At 43.9% G+C, this 20,884-nt stretch overlaps 1 protein-coding gene across 10 annotated transcripts in view; it reads left to right on the top strand.

The window, feature by feature from the left end:
• Positions 1-20,884, top strand: part of LOC139582755 (syntaxin-binding protein 5-like) — a 177,670-nt gene that overhangs the window by 140,302 nt on the left and 16,484 nt on the right. For 6 of the 10 annotated variants that reach the window (XM_071413061.1, XM_071413060.1, XM_071413057.1 and 3 more), the window contains exons 8-18: positions 2,687-2,810; positions 7,078-7,156; positions 7,583-7,737; positions 13,407-13,479; positions 13,761-13,908; positions 15,047-15,114; positions 15,730-15,770; positions 15,898-16,121; positions 17,027-17,217; positions 17,373-17,498; positions 17,948-18,105. In XM_071413061.1, coding sequence (XP_071269162.1) covers positions 2,687-2,810; positions 7,078-7,156; positions 7,583-7,737; positions 13,407-13,479; positions 13,761-13,908; positions 15,047-15,114; positions 15,730-15,770; positions 15,898-16,121; positions 17,027-17,217; positions 17,373-17,498; positions 17,948-18,105 — 1,387 coding nt within the window. The remainder of the gene's footprint in view (positions 1-2,686; positions 2,811-7,077; positions 7,157-7,582; positions 7,738-13,406; positions 13,480-13,760; positions 13,909-15,046; positions 15,115-15,729; positions 15,771-15,897; positions 16,122-17,026; positions 17,218-17,372; positions 17,499-17,947; positions 18,106-20,884) is intronic. The other 4 variants (XM_071413062.1, XM_071413058.1, XM_071413056.1 and 1 more) reach the window with 1 other exon arrangement.

The following is a 20,884-nucleotide window of genomic DNA, read 5'->3' as shown; positions in this document are numbered from 1 at the left end:
TTTCTCTTCAATGGGGATACCACTTGTTTCTCTTCAATGGGGATACCACTTGTTTCTCTTCAATGGGGATACCACTTGTTTCTCTTCAATGGGGATAACACTTGTCACTTGTTTCTCTTCAATGGGGATAACTTGTTTCTCTTCAATGGGGATACCACTTGTTTCTCTTCAATGGGGATACCACTTGTTTCTCTTCAATGGGGATACCACTTGTTTCTCTTCAATGGGGATACCACTTGTTTCTCTTCAATGGGGATACCACTTGTTTCTCTTCAATGGGGATACCACTTGTTTCTCTTCAATGGGGATACCACTTGTTTCTCTTCAATGGGGATAACACTTGTTTCTCTTCAATGGGGATAACACTTGTTTCTCTGTCAATGGGGATAACACTTGTTTCTCTTCAATGGGGATAACACTTGTTTCTCTGTCAATGGGGATAACACTTGTTTCTCTGTCAATGGGGATAACACTTGTTTCTCTTCAATGGGGATACCACTTGTTTCTCTTCAATGGGGATACCACTTGTTTCTCTTCAATGGGGATAACACTTGTTTCTCTTCAATGGGGATAACACTTGTTTCTCTGTCAATGGGGATAACACTTGTTTCTCTTCAATGGGGATAACACTTGTTTCTCTGTCAATGGGGATAACACTTGTTTCTCTGTCAATGGGGATAACACTTGTCTCTGTCAATGGGGATAACACTTGTTTCTCTGTCAATGGGGATAACACTTGTGTCTCTGTCAATGGGGATAACACTTGTTTCTCTTCAATGGGGATAACACTTGTTTCTCTGTCAATGGGGATAACACTTGTCTCTGTCAATGGGGATAACACTTGTTTCTCTGTCAATGGGGATAACACTTGTTTCTCTGTCAATGGGGATAACACTTGTTTCTCTGTCAATGGGGATAACACTTGTTTCTCTTCAATGGGGATAACACTTGTTTCTCTTCAATGGGGATAACACTTGTTTCTCTGTCAATGGGGATACCACTTGTTTCTCTTCAATGGGGATAACACTTGTTTCTCTGTCAATGGGGATAACACTTGTTTCTCTGTCAATGGGGATAACACTTGTTTCTCTGTCAATGGGGATAACACTTGTGTCTCTGTCAATGGGGATAACACTTGTGTCTCTGTCAATGGGGATAACACTTGTTTCTCTTCAATGGGCATAACACTTGTTTCTCTGTCAATGGGGATAACACTTGTCTCTGTCAATGGGGATAACACTTGTTTCTCTGTCAATGGGGATAACACTTGTCTCTGTTTTATGGGGATAACACTTGTCTCTGTTTTATGGGGATAACACTTGTCTCTGTCAATGGGGATAACACTTGTCTCTGTCAATGGGGATAACACTTGTCTCTGTCAATGGGGATAACACTTGTTTCTCTGTCAATGGGGATAACACTTGTTTCTCTGTCAATGGGGATAACACTTGTCTCTGTCAATGGGGATAACACTTGTTTCTCTGTCAATGGGGATAACACTTGTTTCTCTGTCAATGGGGATAACACTTGTTTCTCTGTCAATGGGGATAACACTTGTGTCTCTGTCAATGGGGATAACACTTGTTTCTCTTCAATGGGCATAACACTTGTTTCTCTGTCAATGGGGATAACACTTGTCTCTGTTTTATGGGGATAACACTTGTCTCTGTTTTATGGGGATAACACGTGTCTCTGTCAATGGGGATAACACTTGTCTCTGTCAATGGGTATAACACTTGTCTCTGTCAATGGGGATAACACTTGTTTCTCTGTCAATGGGGATAACACTTGTTTCTCTGTCAATGGGGATAACACTTGTCTCTGTCAATGGGGATAACACTTGTTTCTCTGTCAATGGGGATAACACTTGTCTCTGTTTTATGGGGATAACACTTGTCTCTGTCAATGGGGATAACACTTGTCTCTGTCAATGGGGATAACACTTGTCTCTGTCAATGGGGATAACACTTGTCTCTGTCAATGGGGATAACACTTGTTTCTCTGTCAATGGGGATAACACTTGTCTCTGTCAATGGGGATAACACTTGTCTCTGTCAATGGGGATAACACTTGTCTCTGTCAATGGGGATAACACTTGTCTCTGTCAATGGGGATAACACTTGTCTCTGTCAATGGGGATAACACTTGTCTCTGTCAATGGGGATAACACTTGTCTCTGTCAATGGGGATAACACTTGTTAGCACTGTCACATTTGAACCACCTTTGAACCACCTTTGTGCATTATGATTGTACAGATAAATAGGCATTTAGCTATGATCTGTAATGAATGCTTATACTGTACTGTAGCTATATAATGCATCATAAAGGATAATTAATTTATAATGCATGCTACACAGGTGGTTGATAGAAGGTTATACAATGTTTCAGGGATGTACATGACGTAACCAAATGTAAACTCTACCTTCCAACCCTCCTCTACTCTAACATCACAACAGCCATCTGCTGAACACAGCATAATCCACACTAAGGCGTGGGCGTAATAGTCACATGTGAACACACCGTATGTCCATAGGAGAAACCTTATACGTGAACAGTATGTGTGTGAGAGGTACAACTGTACCTGGTACTGCTACACATGGTTTCCCACTGTGATTAAGTGGCCCTCTTCTTCCTGTCCCTCACTTCCTTCCTGTCCCTCACTTCCTGCTTCCTGTGGTCTCCTAGGCGATCCACTCGGTTGCCTGGCACCATGAGGGCAAGCAGTTCATCTGTAGTCACTCAGACGGAACGCTCACCATATGGAACATCAAGGGCCAGGGCAAGCCATTCCAGACAATCACCCCACATGGTAAGCTTGAAAACACACACACATTTCTCCTTTCTCATCAGAATCACCTTCATTCACTGTACATTTGCACATACTAAGAATTTTACTTGGTTATATGGGGCTGCAAGTGATAGACAACATTTAGAGACAGAATACAAACAGAGGAATTTACACAAAGTAAACATACATTATTTACCAAATATATCAAATAAAGTGAACAAGGGTTTAATTTACTCTGTGTTAAATGTTTCCTTCCCTGATGTGACTTTGTCCCCCCCCCACACACACACACACAAAGCGAGAGAAAGCAGAGAGAGGAATAGAAGAGAGAAAACCAAGAGAAAGCAGAGAGGAATAGAAGAGAGAAAACCAAGAGAAAGCAGAGAGGAATAGAAGAGAGAAAACCAAGAGAAAGCAGAGAGAGGAATAGGAGAGAAAACCAAGAGAAAGCAGAGAGGAATAGAAGAGAGAAAACCAAGAGAAAGCAGAGAGGAATAGAAGAGAGAAAACCAAGAGAAAGCAGAGAGAGGAATAGGAGAGAAAACCAAGAGAAAGCAGAGAGGAATAGAAGAGAGAAAACCAAGAGAAAGCAGAGAGAGGAATAGGAGAGAAAACCAAGAGAAAGCAGAGAGGAATAGAAGAGACAAAACCAAGAGAAAGCAGAGAGAGGAATAGGAGAGAAAACCAAGAGAAAGCAGAGAGAGGAATAGGAGAGAAAACCAAGAGAAAGCAAAGAGGAATAGAAGAGAGAAAACCAAGAGAAAGCAGAGAGAGGAATAGGAGAGAAAACCAAGAGAAAGCAGAAAGAGGAATAGAAGAGAGAAAACCAAGAGAAAGCAGAGAGGAATAGAAGAGAGAAAACCAAGCGAAAGCAGAGAGGAATAGGAGAGAAAACCAAGAGAAAGCAGAGAGGAATAGAAGAGAGAAAACCAAGAGAAAGCAGAGAGGAATAGAAGAGATAAAACCAAGAGAAAGCAGAGAGGAATAGAAGAGAGAAAACCAAGAGAAAGCAGAGACAGGAATAGGAGAGAAAACCAAAAGAAAGCAGAGAGGAATAGAAGAGAGAAAACCAAGAGAAAGCAGAGAGAGGAATAGGAGAGAAAACCAAGAGAAAGCAGAGAGGAATAGAAGAGAGAAAACCAAGAGAAAGCAGAGAGGAATAGAAGAGAGAAAACCAAGAGAAAGCAGAGAGGAATAGAAGAGAGAAAACCAAGAGAAAGCAGAGAGGAATAGAAGAGAGAAAACCAAGAGAAAGCAGAGACAGGAATAGGAGAGAAAACCAAGAGAAAGCAGAGAGGAATAGAAGAGACAAAACCAAGAGAAAGCAGAAAGAGGAATAGGAGAGAAAACCAAGAGAAAGCAGAGAGGAATAGAAGAGAGAAAACCAAGAGAAAGCAGAGAGAGGAATAGAAGAGAGAAAACCAAGAGAAAGCAGAGAGGAATAGAAGAGAGAAAACCAAGAGAAAGCAGAGAGAGGAATAGGGGAGAAAACCAAGAGAAAGCAGAGAGGAATAGAAGAGAGAAAACCAAGAGAAAGCAGAGAGGAATAGAAGAGAGAAAACCAAGAGAAAGCAGAGAGGAATAGAAGAGAGAAAACCAAGAGAAAGCAGAGAGAGGAATAGGGGAGAAAACCAAGAGAAAGCAGAGAGGAATAGAAGAGAGAAAACCAAGAGAAAGCAGAGAGGAATAGAAGAGAGAAAACCAAGAGAAAGCAGAGAGGAATAGAAGAGAGAAAACCAAGAGAAAGCAGAGAGAGGAATAGAAGAGAGAAAACCAAGAGAAAGCAGAGAGGATTAGAAGAGAGAAAACCAAGAGAAAGCAGAGAGGAATAGAAGAGAGAAAACCAAGAGAAAGCAGAGAGGAATAGAAGTGAGAAAACCAAGAGAAAGCAGAGAGAGGAATAGAAGAGAGAAAACCAAGAGAAAGCAGAGAGAGGAATAGGAGAGAAAACCAAGAGAAAGCAGAGAGGAATAGAAGAGAGAAAACCAAGAGAAAGCAGAGAGGAATAGAAGAGAGAAAACCAAGAGAAAGCAGAGAGAGGAATAGGAGAGAAAACCAAGAGAAAGCAGAGAGGAATAGAAGAGAGAAAACCAAGAGAAAGCAGAGAGAGGAATAGGAGAGAAAACCAAGAGAAAGCAGAGAGGAATAGAAGAGACAAAACCAAGAGAAAGCAGAGAGAGGAATAGGAGAGAAAACCAAGAGAAAGCAGAGAGAGGAATAGGAGAGAAAACCAAGAGAAAGCAAAGAGGAATAGAAGAGAGAAAACCAAGAGAAAGCAGAGAGAGGAATAGGAGAGAAAACCAAGAGAAAGCAGAAAGAGGAATAGAAGAGAGAAAACCAAGAGAAAGCAGAGAGGAATAGAAGAGAGAAAACCAAGCGAAAGCAGAGAGGAATAGGAGAGAAAACCAAGAGAAAGCAGAGAGGAATAGAAGAGAGAAAACCAAGAGAAAGCAGAGGGGAATAGAAGAGATAAAACCAAGAGAAAGCAGAGAGGAATAGAAGAGAGAAAACCAAGAGAAAGCAGAGACAGGAATAGGAGAGAAAACCAAAAGAAAGCAGAGAGGAATAGAAGAGAGAAAACCAAGAGAAAGCAGAGAGAGGAATAGGAGAGAAAACCAAGAGAAAGCAGAGAGGAATAGAAGAGAGAAAACCAAGAGAAAGCAGAGAGGAATAGAAGAGAGAAAACCAAGAGAAAGCAGAGAGGAATAGAAGAGAGAAAACCAAGAGAAAGCAGAGAGGAATAGAAGAGAGAAAACCAAGAGAAAGCAGAGACAGGAATAGGAGAGAAAACCAAGAGAAAGCAGAGAGGAATAGAAGAGACAAAACCAAGAGAAAGCAGAGAGAGGAATAGGAGAGAAAACCAAGAGAAAGCAGAGAGGAATAGAAGAGAGAAAACCAAGAGAAAGCAGAGAGAGGAATAGGAGAGAAAACCAAGAGAAAGCAGAGAGGAATAGAAGAGAGAAAACCAAGAGAAAGCAGAGAGAGGAATAGGGGAGAAAACCAAGAGAAAGCAGAGAGGAATAGAAGAGAGAAAACCAAGAGAAAGCAGAGAGGAATAGAAGAGAGAAAACCAAGAGAAAGCAGAGAGGAATAGAAGAGAGAAAACCAAGAGAAAGCAGAGAGAGGAATAGGGGAGAAAACCAAGAGAAAGCAGAGAGGAATAGAAGAGAGAAAACCAAGAGAAAGCAGAGAGGAATAGAAGAGAGAAAACCAAGAGAAAGCAGAGAGGAATAGAAGAGAGAAAACCAAGAGAAAGCAGAGAGAGGAATAGAAGAGAGAAAACCAAGAGAAAGCAGAGAGGATTAGAAGAGAGAAAACCAAGAGAAAGCAGAGAGGAATAGAAGAGAGAAAACCAAGAGAAAGCAGAGAGGAATAGAAGTGAGAAAACCAAGAGAAAGCAGAGAGAGGAATAGAAGAGAGAAAACCAAGAGAAAGCAGAGAGAGGAATAGAAGAGAGAAAACCAAGAGAAAGCAGAGAGGAATAGAAGAGAGAAAACCAAGAGAAAGCAGAGAGGAATAGAAGAGAGAAAACCAAGAGAAAGCAGAGAGGAATAGAAGAGAGAAAACCAAGAGAAAGCAGAGAGGAATAGAAGAGAGAAAACCAAGAGAAAGCAGAGAGAGGAATAGAAGAGAGAAAACCAAGAGAAAGCAGAGAGGAATAGAAGAGAGAAAACCAAGAGAAAGGAGAGAGGAATAGAAGAGAGAAAACCAAGAGAAAGGGAGTGAAAGAAAGCAAAACTTTGAACCCCATTCTTAAATTGCCATGTTATTGTTCTTGTGTACAGTGTAATGGGGAAAGGATTCCATTGAAACTGTTTTGAATTAGTTGTTTTCCCCGCTGCTGCATGCATAATCAGTTTACTATTTAATGAACAATTAGGAAAACGTGTGTGACAGTTTTATGTGAAATTAAAAAAGGCTTCCCTTTAAGAAATTTAATTAAGGCTAGGTAATTGTCAATTATTACAATAAATTGTGATTACATTCTTCCTTTTTAGGGTGTACTTATTTGACCAACCCTTAAGTTGACTCCCTTTGTGCACATAGCTAGCATTTATTCACAATTCTATCTCTCTCCCTCTCTCTGATGGACAGGCCTGAATCACTGTCTGGCACACACAGTGGCTGCTACTGCTCCATCAGGGAAATGGTGGAAGAAAAGGGAGGAGGAGAGAGTGGAGAGGAGAGGAGAGAGGGCAAGGGAAAATAGGAGAAAGGGAACAAAGCAGAGAGTAAGAGGGGAATGAAGAAGGGAACTTACAAGCTAAAGTGATCTGTTCTATTTCAGGAAAGCAGCCCAAGGATGGAAAGAAGCCAGAGCCCTGCAAACCCATCCTCAAAGTGGAGTACAAGACCACTAGACTGGGGTAAGGATACGCTCGCTCACACACACACACAAAAACACACAAAAACACACACACACACACACACACACACACACACACACACACACACACACACACACACACACACACACACACACACACACACACACACACACACACACACACACACACACACACACACACACACACACACACACACACATGATGCTTGGAGAGATAATGAATATGGCATCTCTATAGCTTTCCATATGGACTTATGTCCATGTGTCTCATGTGTCTGTTTGTGTGTGTGTTTCGGTGTGTGTGTATGTCTGCGTCTGTCTGTGTGTGGTATATGTATGTGTATGTCTGCGTCTGTCTGTGTGTGGTATATGTGTGTGTATGTCTGTGTCTGTCTATGTGTGTATGTCTGCGTCTGTCTGTGTGTGGTATATGTGTGCTCTACAGAGACCCCTTCATGATCCTGTCTGGAGGTCTGTCGTATGACACGGTGGGTCGGCGGCCATGTCTGACGGTGATGCATGGGAAGAGTACAGCCGTGCTGGAGATGGACTATCCTATCGTAGACTTCCTCACGCTCTGTGAGACGCCATACTCTAACGGTCAGTGTGTGTGTGTGTGTCCATGTGTGTGGTTGTTTGTATGCTTGCTATATCATTATCTACACATATCCCAGTAAGCCTCAGAGTGTGTTTATGAGTGGAATCAGTTTAATTAGCAACTACACTGACGGCTTTGTTGTTTCCAGCCGGTAATATGTTGTGTCCTAGCCCTTCTCAGCATTGACATTTGACCTTTCTGTTTTCGTATGTGTGTGAGACTGTGTGATGAATATAAAATATCCCAGGGGAGCTTTATGCTCGTGATTCTTTGTGGAGTACAATGAATGTTAGATTTGTATCTTCTCCCTTGTTCACAATAGCTGTCTGACCTGATTATGTTATTAAATGAATGCCCTGCCCTTTGTGAGATGATGTGCCTTGGGAGAGGGCTTTCATTGATGATGATTTAGATGTTCTGTCCTCTATATCATTATGTAATGACAGAGGTGTTGATTTTGGTGTCTTGTTTTGCTAAGATGTGTGTGTTTCAATGGGAACCAATTGATTGAAGGTGGGAATAGACTTAATTCAATTGAATGGCGTTTTACATCTTGTGCTGAAATGTCTGGGTCGGAGAGGAGAACACACAGTGGAGTACCCTCCCCTCTTTACAGCTCACATCTTACCTGCTCTATAGCCCCTGGTAGCCTTTAATGTAGGTCTGCATGGGAAATGAACCAGGTTAAGGTCTGTTGGAGGTCTCAGCCTTCTTTTTCAAATGCCCTCATCTCAGTTAGCCCCAGATTGATGGGTGGTAGAGAACTCAGTCATCAGCCAAGGTGTCCTTCAAGGGGGAGAAGCAGTGTCCTCTACCACAGTGGAAATTGCTACCACATTGCCTCTAACAAACTATAATTTATTCATTGGTTTGATGCTATAGTTAATATCATTTTTTATTATTTTTTACCTTTATTTAACTAGGCAAGTCAGTTAAGAACAAATTCTTATTTTCAATAACGGCCTAGGAACAGTGGGTTAACTGCCTGTTCAGGGGCAGAATGACAGATTTGCACCTTGTCAGCTCGGGGATTTGAACTTGCAACCTTTCAGTTACTAGTCCAACGCTCTAACCACTAGGCTACCCTGCCGCCCCGTTGGATGCTTGTTGTTTTGTTTGGATACTTGTTGTTTTTGGTTGATCAAGAAGATTGACGCTCCAGTCGGTTGCTGGTTCAAATGGTACAGTAGGCCGCACTATTTTAGGATGCTGCTTGATCAAGGTTGTACATATTCAGACAATAGATGATGAAAACTGTGTCAATTATGTAAAAGATCTAAGTGGGGGGTGGTGTAACGCTCGTCGTTGGAATGAGAAGAGGAGGACCAATGCGCAGAGTGGTAAGTATCCAGCGCTCTAACATCCATGCGAATGGAGAGGGGTTGGAGAGTGGATGGAGAGGGGTTGGAGAGTGGATGGAGAGGGGTTGGAGAGTGGATGGAGAGGGGTTGGAGAGGGGTTGGAGAGTGGATGGAGAGGGGTTGGAGAGTGGATGGAGAGGGGTTGGAGAGTGGATGGAGAGGGGTTGGAGAGTGGATGGAGAGGGGTTGGAGAGTGGATGGAGAGGGGTTGGAGAGTGGATGGCGAGGGGTTGGAGAGTGGATGGAGAGGGGTTGAGTGGGGATGGAGAGGGGTTGGAGAGTGGATGGAGAGGGGTTGGAGAGTGGATGGAGAGGGGTTGGAGAGTGGATGGAGAGGGGTTGAGTGGGGATGCCTAGCTTGGACACCAGGGTAACCGAGTTGATGAGTAGCTGGAGAGACTTGGATTGGTCGCCCCACAGTAGGATGGCATGGAGACGGGGGCGAGCAAGGGGAGAAGAAAAATGATCTAACTCCAACATATGAGCTAGGTCTCTGGAAGGGACAGATAGACACAAAATGACCGGCAGTACCGCAATACAGACAACTCTGGGTGTCAAGTCTGCATGCACGTTCGGCTGCAGACAGCCTAACCCTGCCGAGCTACATTGGCTCGGGAAGAGGTGAATCGGCAGTCTTCGGAGGAACTCGGGTAGGCTCAGATCCTCTCGGAGACGTAGATGCCGGGTACTTCCGGAGTTCATCAGATGCAAGGTGGGATCCTCGAGTGAGCGATTGGGACCGCAATCAGACCTCTTCTCACCTCCTTCGAGGTTACCGTCGTGGTAGGCTGCCTAGTAGACAACCCATGGAATTGCTCCCGCAATGTGTCCAATGTTTGGTCGTGACGTTCGACCACGGCCTGGAACCCCTCCATCAGACCGCGAAGCAACTCCTCTTGCCTACCAATGGTGTCTCCTTGGGAGGAGATGACATAGCGGAGCTGGCCCAAGTCTGCTGGGTCAGTCAGGGCCAGTTCGTACTATCACATTTCAAGGTAAGACCCAGATGCAGACTGTGTCGAAGTAACAATGTTTGTTACAACAACATGGGCAAAGGTGCAGGATGACAGCCAGTATCAGGGTCAGGTCAGGCAGAGGTCGGTAATCCAGAGTAGTGGGGAAAAGGTACAGGATGGCAGGCAGTATCAGGGTCAGGTCAGGCAGAGGTCGGTAATCCAGAGTAGTGGGGAAAAGGTACAGGATGGCAGGCAGTCTCAGGGTCAGGCAGAGGGGTCAAAGCCGGGAAAAACTAGAAAACAGGAACTAAGACAAGACAAGAGCAAGGGGGAAAACGCTAGTAGGTTCTATGAACAAAACGAACTGGCAACAGACAAACAGAACACAGGTATAAATACATAGGGGATAACAGGAAAGATGGGTGACACCTGGAGGGGGGTGGAGACAAGCACAAAGACAGGTAAAACAGATCAGGGTGTGACACAGAAACGCATTGAATAACAGATTCATACATGGAAAAACTGATATTCAGGAAATCAATCAAAAGGAAGTTTGTTTTAAAGTGTCTGTCCTATATCTGAGAGATATAAGAAAGCTCAGGAAATTATTTATATATATTTTTACCCATATTTAACAAACAGTGGGCCAAACTGATGTTTTTGTGAGATGACAGATTTTCGGGATATTTGATTGTCTGACAAACACCGCTGTAGTTCAGTGATATCTCAGATTTTGATGGGGAATTTTTTATGCTAATTGATTTTCCAGGGGGAGCGGACATTGACATTAGGGGGTTCTTAAAAACATTAAATAATAACATCATCCTAAGAGCGTTGGGCCGAGCTGACTAGGAGAAAATTCTGTCAATGTGCCCTTGAGCAATTGCTCCTGTAAGTCGCTCTGGATAAGAGTGTTTGCTAAATAACTCAAATGTAATGTGATAACCTATTACATTAAGTGGGTAAAAGTTATTACATTAAGCGTTCATAATTTGTATTATATTAACCGGCAAGTTATTACATTAACCCGGCTTTATTACATAAAACAATGTAAAAGTTTTATAACATTTATAACATTAACCAGTACTATTACATTGACCGGTGCTATTACATTGACCGGTGCTATTACATTAACCGGTGCTATTACAATGACCGGTGCTATTATAATGACAGGTGCTATTATAATGGCTGGTACTATTACATTAACCGGTGCTATTACATTGACCGGTGCTATTACATTGACCGGTGCTATTACATTGATCGGTGCTATTACATTGACCGGTGCTATTACAATGACCGGTGCTATTACATTGAACGGTGCTATTACATTGACCGGTGCTATTACAATGACCGGTGCTATTACAATGACCGGTGTTATTACATTGATCGGTGCTATTACATTAACCGGTGCTATTGCATTAACCGGTGCTATTACATTGACCGGTGCTATTACAATAACCAGTGGTATTACATTTACCGGTGATATTACATTGATCGGTGCTATTACAATGGCTGGTACTATTACAGTAACAGGTGCTATTACATTGACCGGTGCTATTAAATTGACCGGTGCTATTACATTGACCGGTGCTATTACATTGACCGGTGCTATTACATTGACCGGTGCAATTACATTGACCGGTGCAATTACATTAACTGGTGCCATTACATTGACCGGTGCTATTACATTAGCCGCTGCTATTACGTTTACCGGTGCAATTACATTAGCCGGTGCCATTACATTGACCGGTGCTATTACATTAGCCGGTGCTCTTACAATGATATTTATCCTTAGCCAGTGTAATGTTGATAGGCATGTGTAAATGGCTGTCATGAAGAGACTGCACCTTAACCACAGAAAATGGGGGCTAAAGTCATATGGCTGTAGCTCATCCAAAAAGTGTGTGTGTATGTGTGTGTGTAGCTCGAAGTGTGTGTGTCTTGTTTGATGTTGGTGTGGGGACACGAGGAAACCGATTAGCAGACGATCGGTTGATGGTTGCGTAATGGTGACCATGGCGACCAACCTTATGTTGGGATGCTTTGATTCCATCTTGTAATGGCGACCTAGGAGACCTGGGATTACACAACACTGGGCTGATTACTGCACCACTGGTTCAACCTGCTGTTACTGATGGGGAGGAGGGGAGGATGTTGAACAGGACATTTCCTATTTTATTATGGAATTGAGGCTTTTTGAGAAAAGATCAGAGGCAGATCAAATATACAGACGGACACACTGACAGACAGACACACTGACAGACATAGGCAGGCAGGCAGCACAGACAGCCGGACAGCCGGACTGACAGACACATCCACAGACAACAAAGAATGAGAAACACTTAGAGCATTTCTGAGACATTCTAACAGACAAAAGGAGATAGTGAGAGAAGGCAAGAGGGAGTTGGAGAGAGGCAGAGCAGAGACATTGATTGTCAAGGTCGTGGCTACCCTGGTGTACAATGTGTTTCTTCTGGGACTTACAAGCTGTAACTACACTGACTCTGAAGGGAGGACACTGAAAACATGTTCCAGGCTTCCAGTCACACACTGTTCTCTCTACAAACACACACACACACACCACACGCACGCATGCACACACACATGTACACACATACCCACAAACACGCATACGCGCACACACTATCCTCTCTCTGGCTCAGACAATAATGCCAATTTACTCTCCCATTGCATCTCAGCCAGACGCTAACAAAAGAACACTGCGTTTTCTCCTACCACCTCTAACAGCATACTGCTATTGTGCTGCAATATTATGTGTAGGTATTTCAGGTCTGTGGTATTACTCCATATTCCTTCAGTTCAGCTCAGTTTATTTTCATCCAAAGCTTTATTGGGCAAAATAATGTTCCATAATCAAACATCCCACTGGGCAAAAAAAAGGGATTGACTCAACGTTGTTTCCACGTCATTTCAACCCCCAAAATCAATGTGATGACGTTGAATCAACGTAGATTGGCAAAAAGTCATCAGCATAAGGGCATTTCTTTTTTTTTTCACCCAATTGTTTACCTAAATCCAATGACATTTCACATTCAATTCATGTTAGTTGATAATTCGACCAAATGTAAATCAAAACTAGACGTTGAACTGACGTCTGTGCCCAGTGGGATGTTAACTCATCTTCAGTTTAATATTGAGAAACGCTTTTAATATGTTACTATATATCCCTATATATCCCTAAGCCTCAAGCTCATATATTTTATCAACATCTTGAAGACACTTATGTCCTTTGGGAACTGTATATTTCAGAGAATAATTTGATAGAATATACCCTACATATTGTGTTGATGAATGACATCTATCTTTCTTTTTGTTTTGTTTTTTCCCATGCAGATTTTCAGGAACCTTATGCTGTAGTGGTCCTTCTAGAAAAGGATTTAGTAGTAATCGACCTTGCACAAAATGGGTACGTCTGAGTGTATGTTAAAGTACTGAACATGCCGTATTAACATAAAATATGTAGCTACTGTATTATTCGGACTTCCTGAATGTTCCTACTCATTTAAAATACAACAGTTATTACTAACTGACAGGTAGCATACTTGTTATCACTGTAGATTTAGCTTAGATTCTGTACTTTCATTCATTTCCATTCTATTGCATGCATCTCTTACAGTTTCAATGTCTCGTGGCCTGCCATTGTAGGGACTAAAACTGTGAGCTGTAACTGTATGTCCCCTTTCCCAGTTACCCCATATTCGAGAACCCCTATCCACTGACCATCCATGAGTCTCCGGTTACCTGCTGTGAGTACTTTGCTGACTGCCCTGTGGACCTCATACCCGCACTTTACTCTGTTGGCTCCAGACAGAAACGACAGGGCTACAGCAAAAAGGTAAGGACCACACTTTTCTACAATACACCCTCTCAGCTACTGGGCTCCTCATAATGGCAGTACTGTGCTATTGCAGGAGTATTCAACTCTTGCCCTACGAGTTCCGGAGCCTTCTGGTTTTCTGTTCTACCTGATAATAAATTCCACGCGCCTGGTGTCCCAGGTCTAAATCAGTGCCCGATTAGAGGGAAACAATGAAAAAAAATCTGTGGAACTGGCTTGGAAGTCCAGAGTTGAGTTTGAGGGTGCTATACCATCATATCCCGTCAATGTTTATGTTGAAGGATATACAGTAAATAACATTCGGTAGTCCAATCTCCACCCTGTTCTGCATCTTATCTCCTGTTTGTTTTTTCTTTTAAAATCTAACACTTTATCCTTTCATTTATCCTACATGTTCTCTAATTCTAGCTTTATTCTACCCTCTATCCTGTCTCTTTCTGTTCTGCTTCTTTTTAATTCATTGTGTTCTTGTTATATTCTCCCGCGCTGTTGGAAATGTCACCATGTACTGACCCTCTCCTCCCTCTCATCTCTCCATCCCTTTATCTCCCTGCCTGCTTCTTTCTACTGTGTGTCAAGTAAGGGGTAGCTGTGGGAAGCGTTCTTACTGAAAGATCAATGTTGAGTCATACCACTGACCTTTGTATGTTCTACTGCGTTTAACACAACCTAAAAAACACATTTGCGCTCTCTCAGACACACACACACACACACACACACACACACACACACACACACACACACACACACACACACACACACACACACACACACACACACACACACACACACACACACACACACACACACACACACACACACACACACACACGTGCATTGACAAACACACACACCGTGGTAAAGGTTCCCTCTATCTCTAAGACAAATGATGTCCCATCAGCCCACTGGCTAAGAGAAGGCATGTGTCTCTGTCCTCTTGCTTCCCTCCTGTCTCATTACAATGGTCTCATTACAGTATGTTTATAATATTTGGTTCAATGTGTAGGCTAGATTGGATCTGACAACATCTTATCACTGATTTCCTTATACCTTACGCATGTATCAATCTCAACGATTACCATTTCTTGTTGTTGTCTTGTTTGTGTTGTTCTGTTTGGTGTATTGTGTTGTCCAGGAGTGGCCAATCAGTGGTGGTAACTGGGGCCTCGGCACACAGAGCTACCCTGAGATCATCATCACTGGGTAGGAGACCCAACTCTATTTAATCATATTGCCTTCCTCTATCCTTCTTCTATCCTGCCTAGCAGTCATGAGAGGAAAAAACTCAGAGACAGGGAGAAGAAGCCTTTTAGAATACTTGAACTTAGCAATGTGACATTGAAGAATGGCTTGGCAGAAGGGGTCTCTTTACACGCCTCTCTCTCTCCCTCCCTCTCTCCCCCTCCCTCTCTTGTCACCTCCAGACATCCCTGTGTTAGTATTCCCCCCACGTCTATCTCTGTCTCTCTCTCTAGCGCTCTCTCTCGCGCTCTCTGTCTATCTATCTCTCTCTCTCTCACGCTCTCTCTTTCCTCAGCTGAAGAGAGATTGTTCCTCCAGTTACACAAAGTGCAGATTATACAGGTCAATCCCAGAATGCATTGCACCACTAGACACAGGGTTATGGTGTGTCTCCTCTCATGTGGATGTATTCGTCTGTAGAGCTGAATCTAGACAATCATGACAGGTAGAGCCAAGCTGAATCATTAGAGATGTGGGTGTGTATGCAAAAAGCTGAAGTGGTAATTATTCCCTCTCTGATTCTCTACCCTCTCTCCTTCCCTCGCCGGTTCTCTCTTTCTCTTTATGATTTCACAGGCATGCTGATGGGACTGTGAAGTTTTGGGATGCTTCTGCAAGTAAGTGCCTTTACATGGACTTCCTTATGTGTAATATCTCGGGCCTAGATGGCCTTATAGTTTCCCTATTCTATATTGTCTCCCAATGTGTTTGTGTGTAACTGAGCCGTCTCCTATCTTTTCCCAGTAATGCTCCAGGTACTGTACAAGCTGAAGACAGCCAAGGTGTTTGAGAAGAGCAGGAATAATAAGGAGGACAAGCAGAACACAGAGATTGTGGATGAGGACCCGTTTGCCATCCAGATCATGGCCTGGTGTCCTGAGAGCAGGATGCTGTGTGTGGCCGGGGTGTCTGCCAACCTCATCATATACCGCTTCAGCAAGCAGGAGATCACCACCGAGGTCGTACAGGTGGGTTGGCGTGTGTGTGTGTTTGGAGGCAAAAGAAACGCACACCTATTTAGGCGAGATGCTGGCTAGCGGAGTAGAACACTTGAAAAAAAAAGGAGAACCACACACTCTAGGAGCTCAGATGCAATAATTTAATAATGTAATAACCAACGTTTCGACAGACAAGCTGTCTTTGTGTGTGTGTTTAACATGTCTCTGTACTGACCATGTTGGATCGTTGGATAGTGTAAACTGAGAAACACTCCCATTTACTCTTGATGCTTATAGCCTGGCAATATGGATGCCATGACGACAGACGCACAGTGTAGTGGTAAATATAGCATCCTGTAGACAACTAGATTCTCCCATACTGAGCAGAGTCATTATTGGTTCAGTGGTGTTTCTTGGATCCTGAAGGCTGTTCCTAGAGACAGTGTTTACCTCCCAATGCCTCATTAGATGAGTCTCCAGCCAGTAAGAACACAATATGGTTGCCATGCCAACATACATAGTGGTAAACAACCTGTATCATTATTTTGTGGCAGCTATGAGTAGTGATGATAATAATGATCTGTGTCTGACCAAGATCAAGTGTGTGACCTGTGGAGAGATTGAAAGCAGAGTTTGAGAGAGAGAGAGAGAGAGAGGGGACCAATCAGTATCACATGCATAAATGCCAATAATGCTATTGAGACTCCCATCATGCACACACACACACATAGACACACACACACACACACACACACACACACACACACACACACACACACACACACACACACACACACACACACACACACACACACACACACACACACACACACACACACACACACACACACACACACACACACACACACACACACACACATTATTTCTGGCTGCTGAACTCATTATTGAGTCTCTGGAATGTGTTTGTTCCCTAGCTGTTGGAGGTACGTCTGCAGTACGAGGTGAATGACATGGAGTCCCCTCCAGAGGGGGGAGGAGGGGGGGACCGTGACCTGCCCACCCCAGGAGCAGCCTCACCTAGCCCCCAGACCACCGGACCCCCGACTCATCCCTCCACCAGCAGCAACTCCTCTGACGGGGTCCGAGACAACGTACCCTGCCTCAAGTATGCACCCTGCACCACCACCGGCTCCCATACAGTAGTTACACACACGTACACTCTGCAACAAACTCTGCCTTAGGGATGCACAACCGACCCACAATCGCTCTAGGCTATTCAATACAATTGCATTCTTTTTATCTCTCCTTCTCTGTCTGTAGGGTGCGTAGTACCCCTCTGAAGCAGTCTTCAGGGTATCAGGTAGAGTTGGTGGTGCAGCTGGTGTGGGTAAGTGGAGAGCCCCCCCAACAGATCACCAGCTTGGCCCTCAACTCCTCCTACGGCCTGTAAGTATAAGGTGGTAGACAGTATATCAACATGAGATTTACTGTGAACCCTAATGAAACAACCCAATATGACACTTCAATCTGGAGCTCTGTGCAAACCAACCAAGGATACTGTGAAAGTAAGATCATATTAGGGAGCGGTAATGTTTTTCTCAACTTGAGAAACAGGTCCTCAATTCGAAGAGTCAAAATGTGGTTGTGAGCCATGGATTTGATATGATTTCCCTCGTACAGCTGAGCTGGAATGGAGTCAAGCTGTGTCTACACGGTTTATGTCCGCAGGGAAATTCTCTCTGAGACTTCTGCTGCTTTGCTTTCTGGAAGAACTAGCTATATTTAATCTAAACCCCAAACCCCAATCTCATATCTCTTTTTATATCTCCCTCTCTTTCTCTACTTCTCTCTATCCCTCCATTCCTCCCTCTCCCTCCCCTTCCTCTCTCCAACAGGATTGTGTTTGGGAACAGTAATGGGCTGGCAGTGGTGGACTACCTCCAGAAGACAGTGCTGTTGAACCTGGGGACAGTGGAGCTGTATGGGTCTAACGATCCCTACCAGAGACAGGCTCGCTCTCCACGCAAGACACGCCAGCCCGCCGGAGGTAATGGTAAAGACCTTTACCACTTCACTGATTTACCACCACACAGATAGCCTTCTGCAGGGTTGTATCACAGGAGGCTGCTGAGGGAAGGGCGGCTCATAATAATGGCCGGAATGGAGCAAATGGAATGTCATCAAACACATGGAAACCATAATGTGTTTGATGTATTTGCTACCATTCCACTAATTCCGCTCCAGCCATTACCACGAGCCCGTCCTCCCCAATTAAGGTGCCACCAACGTCCTGTGGTTTGTACTATATATGGCCTTACAGTAGATGGTCTTTTGTAGCATGACTTATGACTTATGTCATCTTAATAATTGTAATACTTACAGGTGTGTAGATATAGGCTTACGTAGTCTTGTACGATGTTACAAGGATGAGGGGTATATTTGGTAGATGTGCGTGTAGACTGTTCAGTCTGTATCACCTGTACATGTAGGCAGTCAAAAAAAGCAATGACGGTGACAAGGTTGTACGAGGTTCTCTGTCTTCTCTCCTCCGTCTCTGTATCTTTGCAATTCCTTGAAAGGATTTTGAATGGTTACTAAATTGTTATTTTGACTATTCAGTGCGTTGTCTTCTCTCTGTGGTGGCTGGCTGGCACACACACTGACACATAAACAGCCATACCTCCTACACATACAGTGTCACTGACAGACCGCAGCATCACTGCATTAGGACATACTGCCACCTGCTGTTTGATGACGTTACTACAGTCTCCAGTATAACCAAATCAATGCCAATAACCGCTCTTGTGTAATGACTGTAACCTGCGTGGCTTAGCAACAGCTTGGTGAGGAAAATTAGGTGTGTGTGTGTGTGTGTGTGGTTAGTGGTGGACTGGCACCTGTCAGAGTGGGGGGAGTCTGAGGAGTAATGACTTATCAAATCAATTCAAATGTAATTTGTCACATGCATCATTTTTTTTATTTTTTTTATTTCACCTTTATTTAACCAGGTAGGCTAGTTGAGAACAAGTTCTCATTTGCAACTGCGACCTGGCCAAGATAAAGCATAGCAGTGTGAACAGACAACACAGAGTTACACATGGAGTAAACAATAAACAAGTCAATAACATGGTAGAAAAAAAGAGAATCTATATACAATGTGTGCAAAAGGCATGAGGTAGGCAATAAATCGAATAATTACAATTTAGCAGATTAACACTGGAGTGATAAATCATCAGATGATCATGTGCAAGAAGAGATACTGGTGTGCAAAAGAGCAGAAAAGTAAATAAATAAAAGCAGTATGGGGGGTGAGGTAGGTAAATTGGGTGGGTAGTTTACAGATGGACTATGTACAGCTGCAGCGATCGGTTAGCTGCTCGGATAGCAGATTTTTAAAGTTGTTGAGGGAGATAAAAGTCTCCAACTTCAGAGATTTTTGCAATTCGTTCCAGTCGCAGGCAGCAGAGAACTGGAAGGAAAGGCGTCCAAATGAGGTTTTGGCTTTAGGGATGATCAGTGAGATACACCTGCTGGAGCGCGTGTTGCGGGTGGGTGTAGCCATCGTGACCAGTGAACTGAGATAAGGCGGCACTTTACCTAGCATAGCCTTTTAGATGACCTGGAGCCAGTGGGTCTGACGACGGACATGTAGCGAGGGCCAGCCGACTAGGGCATACAGGTCGCAGTGGTGGGTCGTATAAGGTGCTTTAGTAACAAAACGAATGGCACTGTGATAAACTGCATCCAGTTTGCTGAGTAGAGTATTGGAAGCTATTTTGTAGATGACATCGCCGAAGTCGAGGATCGGTAGGATAGTCAGTTTTACTAGGGTAAGTTTGGCGGCGTGAGTGAAGGAGGCTTTGTTGCGGAATAGAAAGCCGATTCTTGCTTTGATTTTGGATTGGAGATGTTTGATATGAGTCTGGAAGGAGAGTTTGCAGTCTAGCCAGACACCTAGGTACTTATAGATGTCCACATATTCTAGGTCGGAACCGTCCAGGGTGGTGATGCTAGTCGGGCGTGCGGGTGCAGGCAGCGAACGGTTGAAAAGCATGCATTTGGTTTTACTAGCGTTTAAGAGCAGTTGGAGGCCACGGAAGGAGTGTTGTATGGCATTGAAGCTCGTTTGGAGGTTAGATAGCACAGTGTCCAAGGAAGGGCCGGAAGTATATAGAATGGTGTCGTCTGCGTAGAGGTGGATCAGGGAATCGCCCGCAGCAAGAGCAACATCATTGATGTATACAGAGAAAAGAGTCGGCCCGAGAATTGAACCCTGTGGAACCCCCATAGAGACTGCCAGAGGACCGGACAACATGCCCTCCGATTTGACACACTGAACTCTGTCTGCAAAGTAGTTGGTGAACCAGGCAAGGCAGTCATTAGAAAAACCGAGGCTACTGAGTCTGCCGATAAGAATATGGTGATTGACAGAGTCGAAAGCCTTGGCCAGGTCGATGAAGACGGCTGCACAGTAATGTCTTTTATCGATGGCGGTTATGATATCGTTTAGTACCTTGAGCGTGGCTGAGGTGCACCCATGACCGGCTCGGAAACCGGATTGCACAGCGGAGAAGGTACGGTGGGATTCGAGATGGTCAGTGATCTGTTTGTTGACTTGGCTATCGAAGACCTTAGATAGGCAGGGCAGGATGGATATAGGTCTGTAACAGTTTGGGTCCAGGGTGTCTCCCCCTTTGAAGAGGGGGATGACCGCGGCAGCTTTCCAATCCTTGGGGATCTCAGATGATACGAAGGAGAGGTTGAACAGGCTGGTGATAGGGGGTGCGACAATGGCGGCGGACAGTTTCAGAAATAGGGGGTCCAGATTGTCA

Source organism: Salvelinus alpinus, chromosome 8 (assembly GCF_045679555.1).
Source record: "Salvelinus alpinus chromosome 8, SLU_Salpinus.1, whole genome shotgun sequence".
NCBI lineage: Eukaryota > Metazoa > Chordata > Actinopteri > Salmoniformes > Salmonidae > Salvelinus > Salvelinus alpinus.
The sequence above is the reverse complement of the archived record's forward strand: the minus strand, read 5'-3'. Positions and strand labels throughout refer to the sequence as shown.